This window comes from Nyctereutes procyonoides, unplaced genomic scaffold (genome assembly GCF_905146905.1).
Source record: "Nyctereutes procyonoides isolate TBG_1078 unplaced genomic scaffold, NYPRO_anot_genome, whole genome shotgun sequence".
Lineage (NCBI taxonomy): Eukaryota > Metazoa > Chordata > Mammalia > Carnivora > Canidae > Nyctereutes > Nyctereutes procyonoides.
The window spans coordinates 6,803,318-6,816,077 of record NW_026575028.1 but is presented as its reverse complement, the minus strand read 5'-3'; the positions used below and the strand labels follow the sequence as shown (position 1 = coordinate 6,816,077).

The 12,760-nt window shown below is 49.7% G+C and overlaps 1 protein-coding gene across 1 annotated transcript in view; it reads left to right on the top strand.

The window, feature by feature from the left end:
• The window catches only part of ANO2 (anoctamin 2), a 340,992-nt gene that overhangs the window by 271,156 nt on the left and 57,076 nt on the right, over window positions 1-12,760 (top strand). Inside the window, exon 16 of the mRNA XM_055315496.1 lies at window positions 3,859-4,054. Within this exon, the coding sequence (XP_055171471.1) occupies window positions 3,859-4,054 (196 nt within the window). The remainder of the gene's footprint in view (window positions 1-3,858; window positions 4,055-12,760) is intronic.

Below are 12,760 nucleotides of genomic sequence, written 5' to 3'. Positions count from 1 at the left end.
CACCTCCTCACCTATGCCTCACCTACATCTTTCCTGACCACCCTATTTTAAATTTTAAATCCCTATACTCCTGTTTTGCTGTATTTGTTTCTATAGTATTTACTATACCAGATATACTAATTGATGTGTTTTAGTAGTTGGTTGTCTGACTTTCCCCACTAGAAGATCCTGTGTGATTTGTTCACTACTATATCCCTGACACTTAGAATGGTGACTGGCATATAGAAGGCACTCAAGACATATTTTGTGAATGGCTGAATGAAGAAATGAATTAGTTAATCAGATTAATAAGTTGCCAGGGACACCTTATTATGTCAAAGTCGTTAGTGTGTTTCTGGTTTAAAATTGAGCTACTATTTCTATGCCCTGTTCTAGGCTGGGTATGTTCCCCCTGGTTTCAGCCCAGGTTGCTTCTGACTTGTCCATTTCTGCTTGCTTTTTAAAAATTCCTTTCCCCAAGCCTTTCTCATAGGAAACTGACCCAAAACTACTTCCGTGGGATTTTCTCTAATCCCCCCGCTCTCTACTCAGAGTGTATGAAGCACATGAACTGAGCCTGTACTCTGTCCAGCTGCTACAAGGCTCATCCTTGTATATGTGCAATGATTTTTTCAACTTTGATTCAGAATGCAAGATCTGAAGGGCAGGGACCAGACCTGTTCTCCTTCCTCATAGCGTTAAATAGGATTCTGGACTCTGTTGCCTGGCTTTTGTTGCCGTTTGGTTATATCCATAAGTAAAGCTATGGGATCAGAATACCAAAGGCAATGGGGAGCATGATGATGTTCTCATGTGCTAGGGAACTAGATTCTTAGAGCCAGAGACCAGCAAATCTTTGCCAGGCAGGTTCCACAGTGAGGCAATGCTGTGAAATAGCATGAGGCACAGAATGCAGTACAAGACCAACCCCCACTTTTGACCTATTTGAGGGGACACTGATCACAGACATAAAATATACTCAGTGTACATTTGCTGAATTTAACAAACAAAATCAACATTGCAGCCATGGTGGTGAAAACAGAGCTAGATTTAGTACTAGATGAGCTATATTCTAATGTTGAGTTGGGGTTGTAGATGTGGGAGCCATATAGCAGGGTTCAAATCCTGGACAGTCAGTAAATCACATCCACAAAAGGCTTATTTTATATTACTGTTATAAGGATTAGTGTTCATGAACATGTGCATCCAATAACAAAATCAAGAGGACACAAATGGACTAGATAATGATGATGTTACCACTGTTAGCATCCCAGCTTTGCCAGGAACTGCCCAGACCTTAGAACCATCACATTGCTGCTTTTTTTGGGCCTCAGTTTCCTTATATATGAGATTGGAGGCAGGATGTGGCTGATCCATGAATGCTAAAATCCTTTAACTCCTACCAGAATCCTGGAGACGAGGGTTGTAGTCCGTGCCTTGTGACCTTGAGCAAGCCACTGCACCTTCCATGCCTGTTTCCTCATCTGCAAAGTGGTCATGGGACTGGGCTGGTCTTCTCCGTGCTCTTCTAACTTGAGAACTGTGATTACTGAGGGGCTTGTAGGCAACCTCGAAGGACAGGTCAGAGCCTGGTTTCTCTAGTGGCCTGCGAAATCAGGGGCAGAGAGATGAGGATGGCACAGAGCAGCAGCAGAGGGTTGGGGAGGGGTGTGTCAGAGGCAGGGCTGAGGAGGCAGGGAGGGTGGAAAAGGGGCTTCCCTAAGTGAGTTAGAGCAGTGCCTCTAGAACTTGAATAGGAATCTGGTTCAAGTGCAGATTCTGAACCAGTGTGTCTGGCGTTGTGCTTGAGATTCTGCGTGCTCCGAGGCTCCCAGACGATGCAGCAGGTCCACAGATCACACTCTGGGTAGCAGTGAAGAGTTCTCTTCCTCCCCTAGTTTAGCAGCGGGGGCCTCTTGGAGAAGAATTGAAGCTGATCTCCTTCCCACTCATTCCTCCATGCCCCACCCCCAAGACCCCAAAGCCAAAGCTGTTTTGGCCATTGTTGTTTTCCCCCAGACCCACCCACAAAAGTACACTCTTTGATGCCCTGACCTCCCCCACCTCATCAATACCACCATTGCCGGCCTTCACTGCAAAAGTGATTTTGGGGGAAAAGAATCTCACACCGTGTTTTCCAGGCCCTTTCTGTCTGGCAGTGACAATCCCAGAGGAACAGGAAGTGAAAATGTCTAAATTGTTGGAGAGCGGTGATGTCATGTCCAGGTTTTCCCACTCACATGGTCGTCATTCTTCCCTCGTCCTGGAGGCTGGGGCTTTTGGTGCTCCCACCCTCCACCCTGCATCAGAAGACTCCCACACAGTGTCCTTCCCATCTTGCCTCTCCTCCACCCTGACATACATGCATGTGTGTGCACATGTGTGCGTGCGTGCACACGCACACACTCTCTACCCAGAGAACACTGCCATCCTGCCTGCCATATGTCGGCCTTCTTTTGCACACTGTGGCCCATAGGACAAATAGTAATATTTGTACAGCATACAGGGATAACTAGCTAAGGCTGCCACCAGCACCCCCAGGCCGCAGCATCCCCAGGCAGCCCCCAGAGGTCTGAAGACATTCATACCTTGACACATCTGCAACCTAGTCCCCAGTCCTCATTTTGGGGGAAAAGAGGACCCTCATTGGTCCATCAGGGTCCTAAGTACTGCTTGCAAAGCATTGCTTGAGCCAGGGCCCCGTCTCCTCCTCCCCTCCTTTCCTCTCCACACCGCCTTCTCCTCCTCTTCTTCCTAGGGAGGGAACATGTCATCCAGGACAGTTTAGAGTTTCAGAAGGAACCTCTTCTCTCCCCATGTTTCCAAGTAGCTCTCCAGACCCAGTGCCAGCCCCCCTTCCCCTGACCCAGAGGAAATACTACCTAAACAGCCTCCTCTGCGGAAAGGATTCTAAGAAAGAAGACTTCAAATGACTGAAACAAATTAGAATTTTGCTCTGAGCAGGTTATCAACCTGGCCTGTCTCATGTCCTCCCTCTGCCCTCTCCAAGGGCTCACTCAGGGCACTTTTTTCCCCCAATGTCCTTGGACTTCATGGGAACAGCCCTTCCTGGGCTGTGATGGGAGAGGAGATGGACTGGTCTGGGAGCACAGTTTATTATTCCTTGGTTCTAGAAAGAGGAAGAAGTGGCGAACCCTTAGAGGTCAAGTGGCTGGTAAACTTTCCTTTTAACAACACAGCCAGAGATTTCAGCACTGAATGAGAAATCTGAGTCCTCATTCCGGGTGCTGGTAGAGAAATCTTTGAGTGATGTTTTGTTTACCTGAGGATCGAGGGTCTACCAGTCTCACTCCTAGTTTCTCTCCCTTTATTCTTCTTTGGGGAGCCCTCCCGTATGCAGTGCAAGAACCTCTAATTCACTGCTTCTCAGCTCAAACACCTTCAGTGGCTCCCTGTTTCCTTCCATTGAGATCCCAGTTTCTATCCCATGATTCCACCTGATTTAGCTTGCCCCTCTGTACGCAGCCCCTTCATTGAGCACGTGGTACCTTCTCTGGTATTACTCACTGTGGTTTAATAAGAGTTCAGCTTACCTCCATAGTCGATTGGATGTCCCCTAGTGAAAGAAACCACGTTGCATGTGCTGCACGCACTTTCTCTGGTGTTTGCATTCTTGGGGTTTTGTGTGTGTTGTTGACCATTCTGTATCTGGTAAAAATGGAAGGTGCTCTCTCATGGACAGCACCCCTGTCCTCAGAATTTGCACATGAGTCCAGAGGGTGTGCAGCCCCCTGTTACCCACGAGTGGACTCCAGATTCATAGAGTTCCTGACGTAGCAAATAGGACAGTTGGCTGAGCCAGTAGTAGTTGCTCAGCACTTGCCTGCTGAGCTCTGACTCTCCCTGTCTCCCAAACAGATCGCCCTGACGTTCTCCATTGTCTTTGGGGTCATTGTGTACCGCATCACGACTGCAGCAGCTCTGTCTCTCAACAAGACCACACGCTCCAATGTCCGGGTGACAGTGACAGCAACAGCGGTCATCATCAACCTCGTGGTCATCCTCATCCTGGATGAGATCTATGGTGCCGTGGCCACATGGCTCACCAAAATCGGTACTGTGTCACAAAATCCCGTGTTTCCCCAAGGCCCCCTGAACACAGTCAGCTCAAAGCACACAGGGATCTTGGTGGTGGTGACTGAAAAAAGGAATAGGGACCAAATGCTTTGCACGGGACATTTTAACCAGAGAAATGAGGAAGTACAGTGTTTCTGTACTTGCAGGGCCTGCCAGGGGCCTCCCCTCAGGCAAAGATCCTCCCTAGGACATTCTCTATCAGTTGTCTTCTAGCCCAACCAAGCTGAGTGCCTCACTGTCCCCTAAGCATCATACACAGGATCTCTTCTTTTTAGCCTAAAGACGAGACAGGTTCAACACTTCTGGTTACAAGTCACCAAGTTTTAGATCTCTGCACTTTCCCAGGAGTGTTTACAGAGTCAAAAAAGCTCTTGATACTTGAGCCCTGGAGGGTCTTATCTATCCTCATCTTGCCGAGGCCCCAGAAAATCCATACATTCCCCACGCACTGAGCAGACTTCAAAGAGGCATCTCAGACTTCCCAAGCTTCAAGCCAGTGAGAAAAATGTGGTGGCCTCAGTATTCAGACGTGTCATTTGAGCCGCAACCTGCTGTTGCCTAAGCGCCACTTTTTTGGCATTTGTGCTTATTAGATGGGGGGAGGGCTGAGAGCTGAGACCCTTTCCTCATGGTACTTACCCTGGGTGGCCTGCGTGCATGCACCTCTCTTCCTGGTTGAATCTGAGGACCTGGACTGTCTGCTGCTCACTGGCCTCAGAAAAGTTGAATTAATGATATGATACTTTGAAGTCACTGACCAGTGAGAAGCTAGACACTTGATAGGATAGGTCTTCAAGAGAACCTTCCCTAGAGGATCAGAAAATTCCAGAAAGGTCTCACTAATTCTGATTAAAGGGATTCTTTCAGTGCTTTTCTCTAGCCCAGGCTCTACACACAGTGGATGTTGAATTTTGGTTTCTATGTGGATGTAGGCAGGGTACCTTCTAGAGTGGAGGCATGTGCACGTTCATCAAAGTGATCTGTGTTCCTTTATAAATTTCTTGAGGAGAGTCAGCAGAGGATGTTGCTTCAGTGTGTCTAGTGGCATGTAGGACTCTATGGAAGCACTTAGGGGGAGCATCCAACACTCCTGAGGGCACAAGGGAGGCCTCTGAGACAAGGGCATCAAGTTGCTTTACCCACAGATAAGTGGTATTAGGATAGGCAGGAGGACAAGAGTTCCTAGCAGAGGAATGAGAATGAGAGGTACACACTGAAGAGAGAGATCAGATCCCTTGGGGTTAAGAAAGGCCCACGGAGGCGTGCATGTGGCTGGGCTTATATGCTTCTTTGAAGTCTGGGTAGAATTTTGGTGCCAAGCGAGGAGCAGAGAGCTCCACCTGCAAAAGAAGGAAAACATAGAGCATGTCCAGGGTGTGAGAGGAGCCCAGTGTGGCAGTTCCTATTGGATTGCCGAGGGCACAGCAGACAGGGGGATCTGGGCCCAGAGCATTGACTGAGACCTGATCTTTCAGTGGAAGACCTTGAATGCCAGGCCGAGAGCTCTGCTTCTTTTCACAGGCAAGGAGAAAGCGTTTGCCAGAGTTCAAGGGCCATGCAATAAAAAGTACCCATCTTTCTGGCCTGATCACTGAACTAGCTGAGAAGGAATGCAAAGGCAAAGATTTCACTTTTAAGGTTAAAAAGAAGACTACATGGGAGGAAGCAGCTTAGCAGAGAGCCAGAGAGGTTTCCTAATACCAGATTACAGACAGACTTTCCTCCCAGTGGCCCAGAGGCAGAGGACAGAGAAGCCTGGCAAGTCTCAGGACATGGTGGGGAGGGAGGCCCAGAAGAACACCTGCTTCTTGCAGGCCCTTGGCTCCTGAGAGGAAGTGCAGAGGAAGTGGGTAGATGGCGAATGCCAGTGTCACCTTCTAGACAGACCAATGAAATAAGTTTCTGTACCCTGAGAGGGGAAAGGAGTGAGTTCGAGGAGATTAGGCAGGGCATTACTACTAAGCGCACTCCCTCCACATTGGGGAGACATGGGAAGTGGAGAGAAGCATTCCCCATCCCCCTCAAGGGCTCTGACCTCACACCACTGGTGATTTTTTTGAAGAGGGCAACATGAATGGAGCTATATGCTTGTAAAACTACCCTGGCAGGAACCTAGGATGCCACAGAGAAGAGAGAGGCAGGGAGGCCTACTATAAAGGAGATTATTGAGTGTGTTTGGCAGGAAGGAGGGAAGAGAGGAGCAGGAAGCCAGCAGTGGTGCAGAAATATCTCCCTGTTGCCATCTGCATTACTCTATCTCACTTGTCTTCCACAACTCTGGAGAGTAGGAGGGCTAGAATTCTAGCTAGAGTGTGGCCCACGATCAAAACCTCATTAACAAGTATTTAGTGAGCACCTCCCATTACCAGGCTGGGCAGATTCTCTTTGCATCAGGCCAGAAAACACCATCCACACTGTGAAGCTGTGTCCAGTGTTTCTAATAGCACCCCTTCCCTCACCCAGGAAGTTGGTGCTCCTTCTGGCTGTGAAACCAGGGGCCGGTGAGGACATCTGTGCCCTGGAAAGGAGATGAAATTCTAGTAACTACAATTTGTTGTTTCTGATAGTGGTCCTCCTAAAGCGACTTTAAACTTAAAAGAATTCCATTATCCCATTTCATTCTCACAAAAACTGTGCAGTCGGCAAGGGAAGTGTCATCTCCTCATTTTACTGAAGTTCACACTCAGAGTCTCCCTCTGAAATGCAGATACTTTCTGTGAGATGCTGATGCGAGTTTCTTACTGACGGGACTGAAATGGTGTATTAGGGCCCCGTGCAGGAACCTGTCTGGGCCTCGTCGGTGCTGCCCTTGTCTGCCTGCAACCGGGTGCTCCCAGAAGGCTCAGAGAGGTGTTTTTGTATAGCGGAAGAGCCACTGAATTAGGGAGCCCAATGGAAGGAAGCTTTGAGGTCTGGACCTGGCTCCTCCTCCCTCCCATCCACAGATGTGTGGCATTGGGCAAAACAGGGAGCTTTTCTGGAATGAATTTAATGGATCCTTCCTTCATCATTTCCTCCCTCCTGTCCACGATCATCACCTCTGTGAGGGCTGTCATCACAGCCTAAGGACTGTGGACCACTGGCTTGGAAATCCACCAAAAAAAAAAAAAAAGGAAATCCCACCCAGTCAGTCATTCTCAGACTTTCTCCCTGGGCTGGGGGAGGGGAGCACCACTCCCATCAGCCCCCACAGAAAGTTTTCCTTTTGGTCTCAGATCAAATATAAACTAAGATTTGAGGCTGTTGGCCACCTTCTTCCCAGTGTCCTCCTCCGCCCTGGGTGACCCACCTGACATCACCCTGTATGTTCCCACCTCTGTGCTGTGTTTAGGCTGCTGTAAGTGCTCTCACGGCCCTCAGCGACCCTCCTTTTAAGGGACTTCTAGAGGCCTGCCTCCCCCATCCTTTTCTGGACACTCAGCCAACTTCTGAACTCCTCGGACACAGATCATGCTTTCACTTGTTCATCGCTCAGAATGCGGCGTGCCTGCTGGGTGCCAGGCACAATTCTGGGAATATAGTTGGAAATAAGGAAGACATGGCCCCTACTCTCACTATGTTTACGCTGTAATACTGGAAAGATCAACAGTGAGTGGGAATATTTATGGAGGGTGAGAAAGCAAAAACAGTCACGTGACTGTGGTTTGGGGTTGTGCACTCTGGTCAAGTGGTCAGGAAAGGCCTGTTGAGGTGGTACCATGGTGGCTGAGACCAGGGCGACAGGAAGGCCCTGGAACACGGAGACCTGGAGGGAGAGCTCTAGGAAAAGGCAGTAGCAGAGGCAGAGGGGAGGGTGCAGAACAGCAGAGGGGACACTGCACCACAGACTGGTGGCCTGTAAAGCAGCAGGTGCGAGGACACTTGGGGTGTATTGATGAATACAGTGAACTCACTGGAGTTCATCACGTACTGTCTTCTCTCATTGCTGGACTTGTACGTGTGTGTTTACTAGTCTTGGAATAGATGAGGCTCTTCCAGGGTAAAAAATTAACCTTAAAATCTCTGGTGCATAGTGCAAAGTCATTTATCTGTTCTCACTCATGCTCCACATCCAGTGTGTCAGGATGGGGGGCTCGGCTCACACAGCCGCTCTAGGGTGCAGACGGATGGAGGCCACACAGCCACATCAGCTGTGAGCCACACAGGTCTGGGGGCACCGTCCCTCACTTCCGCTCACAGCACGCTGGCTGGAAGCAGCCTAATTGAGAAGAGGCCGGAAAATGTGTAGAAGTGCATGGACATTCCATGAGCAGGAAAGGTCCCTGCTGCTTGCTCCAGCCAGGCCGTAGCGCCTTGGAGGGGCTTCTGGAGGACAGCTGCTCGGTCTTCCCTTTCTCTTCCTGCCCCCTGTGGTGCCTGCCTCACAGTAGACCTTAGCACAAGTTTCTGAATGCAGTTATTGGTTAAATGCATCTCTGTCTTCTTTCGTGCATTCAAAAGGCTTTTTTTTTTTCCCCCAAGGAATGTCCTTAGGCTGGGCATCCGGGAAGCCACAGCAGAAGCTACAGTGGACAGTTACACGTTCTTTATCTCCTACTTACTAAAGAACCCGAGGAGATTTTGAGATGAGAAAGGTGAATGTAAAGTTGTTGTGATGGGACAGTGACTTGACAGACACAACGGAGGGATTGAAAGGTTGGAAGCGCCCTTCACGGCAGTGCGTGCACGCTTGCCCACCAGTGGCAGTGGCTGTGTACCACGGGGTGCCCAGTACACCTGCCGGCCAAGGGGTGGCTGCAGACTCCAGGCCTTCATGGGGACATAGAGCTGTGAAGAATGCCACCTAATGGAGTGAGGATTCTACCAGAATTGGGGGCTTCCTTTGCCATTCTCACGCTGGCTTTAAAACCCATCTGGCTTCGTGCCTCAGATCTCCTGATTGATGAGGAGGCTGTGACCACTGCCTTGCTCACCAGGTGCAAACAGCTGGTGTAAACAACCCCAACAAGTTCCCAAGTGTTTCCTGCAAGGCTGGGTGGTGAAGACCGATTCCTTGGGAGCATCCTCCAACAGACCCAGACGTCAGGCCGATCTGAGGGCTGTTCTTGCCACAAATATTTGTGACAAGAAACAGAATTTGTTAGAAGTTGGCTCCGCAGTGGTAGATAAAGGGGGTAATAGTCTTCCTGGCTACCACATAACAATGATCATGGGCTTGGGTGCAAGACATATTGTGATCTGGAGCCCAGAGACAGGGACTGAGCTAAACCCTGCAGTGGTGGTATGGGGTCGCTAGGGAAAAGTGAATGAAGCTTGGGGCCTTGACAGCCAAGGACCTCTATATAAGTTGTGCAGCCCAGTGCAGCAGCATCAGGACTAGTTTGTGAGAATCCCAGTGAATGGGGGGAGGCAGGGACAGGATGGGCCCCAGTGATCTATCTGTTCATTCTTGAAGGAGTTTTAGGTCGTGGTCATAGGAAAGGGTCTGGTTCCTGGGATGGGAAACAAGCAAGAGCTGGGAAGGACATCAGGACCTCAGATTCCCAGGCAAGTCAGACAGGGCTCAGCTGTCCTGGGAGGCTAGGTACGGGGCAAGGTGACAAGAGTCACCAAGTAGACGAGCTCAAGGTATGCTTTGGCCCTAGTCTGTTCATCTGCTATCACAGAATACCTCAGGGTGGGTATAGATGGCAGAAATGTGTTTCTCATCCTCTGGAGGCTAAAAGTCTGAGATCTGAGATCAAGACACCAACAGGGTTGAGGAAGGGTCCTCTCCCAGTTCACAGACATCTGTCTGTGTCCTCACATGGCAGAGAGACTAGGGGCCTTTTCTGGAGCCTCTTTTACACGGGCACTCCTGTCACTTATGATGGTTCCACTCTCATGGCCTGAGCCTTTCCCAAAGGCCCCACCTTCTAATACCATAACCTTGGGGATTAGGTTCCCAATGTATGAATTTTGGGGGGACACACACTCGCATAGCAAAGCAGCTTCCTCCTTTGGACACAGGGATATACCATGCCTTTGAGGCAGCAAGCTTCTGAGCCCACACAGAGGGAGCAGGATTCTAGTGCTCCTGAAAACTGTAGGTTCTTATCCTGACCCATGTAGGCATGGGTTGGGCTTGGCCTGGAAGGGAAGCCTGTCCACACTCCAGTTGTTAAGGAAATCTAGCTGGAGACAGAGTGGGGAGGCAGCGCTCACAGGAGGTTTCTAGACTGAGTAACCAAGACGCCACCAGCAGCTTGTTTCTATCATTCTTTATCTCTAGCTCTGCTGCCATGCCTCCTCTTCCTCTTCCAAGACCATGTGCACAGTGCTGGCAGTGTGTGGAGCTGTGCAGTTGATTTTTCACTCTCTGGCAGGCCTCTGCGAGTTACAGGGTTGAGCTTCTTGCAGGTACTCAAAGAATGGTGACTGTGTCAAGGCAGAGTCTCCAATTCTCTTGAACATGGCTTTGTTTGTGAGCTGTTTAAATGTAGCCAATGTCTTGCAGTTTTGCTGCCCCGGGGGCCGCTGAAGTGCAGCCAGGTTTTAACGCATCATGTACGCATCATGTACTGGGCACTGGTGGGCACTATACATATCATGCCACAGACTTTTCACTGTAGTGCCAGGAAATTGTTCATTGCTTTCATATTACTTCTGGGAAGCCTGAGAAGTTTAGGAACTTGACACATGAGCCCATGGTTGTGGGGTATGTGTGTACACATGTGTGCATGCACACACCAAACACTGCTCTAAGCATTTTCTATTTATCAGTATATTTAATCCTCAGAACAGCCCCCAAGGGCATCAGGAGTCTTTTTTTTTTAAGGATTTTATTGGTTTATTCATGAAAGACACACAGAGAGCAGAGACACAGGCAGAGGGAGAAGCAGGCTCCCTGCGGACAGCCCAAGGTGGGATTCAATCCCAGGACCCCAGGATCACGACCTGAGCCAAAGGCAGATGCTCAACCACTGAGCCACCCAGGTGCCCAGGTGTTGGGAGTCTCAACATGACCATTTTAGAGTCAGAAGACTGAGCCACAGAGAGATGAATAACAAGCCCGAGTTCATGGGGCTGGTAGGGGATGAGTGAGACCTCACTGCTGAGACCGTGATGCTCTGCTGTCTGGTAATATGTAGCTGTTCTTGTCCTCAGGAGATTTTAGAGGTGTTTGCGAAAGCAGAAGAAAACACCACCCACGGCTCAGAAGGTTTAAAGGGCAATGCCCCAATCCATATGAATGACAGGTGGTAGGGGTCTCGGGAGGGGCAGGGAACCTCAGAGCAAACTCTGCACGCATGAGAACACCTGCTGCTTAGGTTCACAGACTCTGGGGTCCCACATGCTTCATTAAATTAAAAACAATTTTTTTTTCCGAAGAATTGAAGTGCCTCAGTCTAAAATGTTGTATCCAGTTCTAAGCCATCCCCAAGGAAAGCCAATCTATTACTACTAAGGAGAAAAGAGAGGGAAGGAAAAAAAGGAGAGGAAGCTCAGTACCAAATGCTACTAGGACATCAAAAAAATATTTAAAGAAAGTTTTGGACATACACGGATGGATCTAATTTTCCATCAAATGTGGACAACGTGTGTTTTCAGAGTCAGGGGGACATGCTGGCTTTGTTGGCTCTGAGTACTGAGACAAGGGGACTCGGCTTCACTGCAGCCTAAGCCTGCCCAGGAGCGTAATTTCACAGCACGTTCGCATGTAGACACGTGTGGATGCATGTAGATGCATGTGGACACATGTAGATGTGTGTGGACCAGGACCTGTGCTCTCTCAGGTGGGGGGCAGAGGTGCGGAGACCCTAGTGCTGGTCATTTGAAAACCAGCCTAAGAGTCAGGTCTACCCGGGTTGCATTCACACTCTTGCATTCACACCCCCCCCACCCCTGCCTGACTCTCTGGGTGGCCTCCAGCAACTGGGGGGGGGCAGCACCTCCTGCCTGCCCATCTGTGAGGCCAGGGGAAGGGTGTGGCACGGGGGGATCCTGCCATTGTCTGTGGGCCCCCTCTGTGCTGTGGGCATGAAGTCTTGTAAAACGTTGTCTGGGAGGGACAGGGACCACAGGAGGCTGCTGCTAATAATAAAAAAGACCTGATCATGGTTAAAGCCCCAGTTCAGGGAGCAATTCTTTCCAGTTAGAGGAAACTATTATTAGAAACATGCTACTTATAATAGTTTAATACAGCTGGCAAGAATTCCTTCCCAAACTTGAGCCATAACTATGAACATGACTCTTTTATGTTTCCGGTTAATCAGGGGAGCACTCCTCTCTCCTGTTAGCAGAAGTCCAGTCTATTCCTCTCCCGGCTCAAGACTTGAAGCATGAGGAGAGCAAGGAGTATGCTGGGCACTCTCCATTTGCCATGTTTTCTCTCCAGACCCCTTTGCCACCAGGTCCTGTGCCCCAAAGCCCCTTCAAGTGGCATCACAGGGGCTCCCCAGCTCTGACCTCCAGTTGGGTTCTGCCGATAGGAAGCCGTGGAAGAGCAGGAGGAAACTTAGCAGGCCAGAGAGGGGATTGGGGCTGGTTCTTCCCTGCTTCTCCCTCATCTTTGGCAGAACTGCATCCTTTCCTGAGCACAGCTCCTACAGAGGAGTCCTCCCTCGCAATCGTCCTTGGGCTCCCGTGACCCCATTTCTTCTTCTCACCCCTTCGCCGCTCTAAGTAGTCCCTTTGTTACACTGCCCTCCTTGGAGGTGAACTCTGTGTCCTGCTGGGGTCTTGACTAATAGGAGGGGGTCCG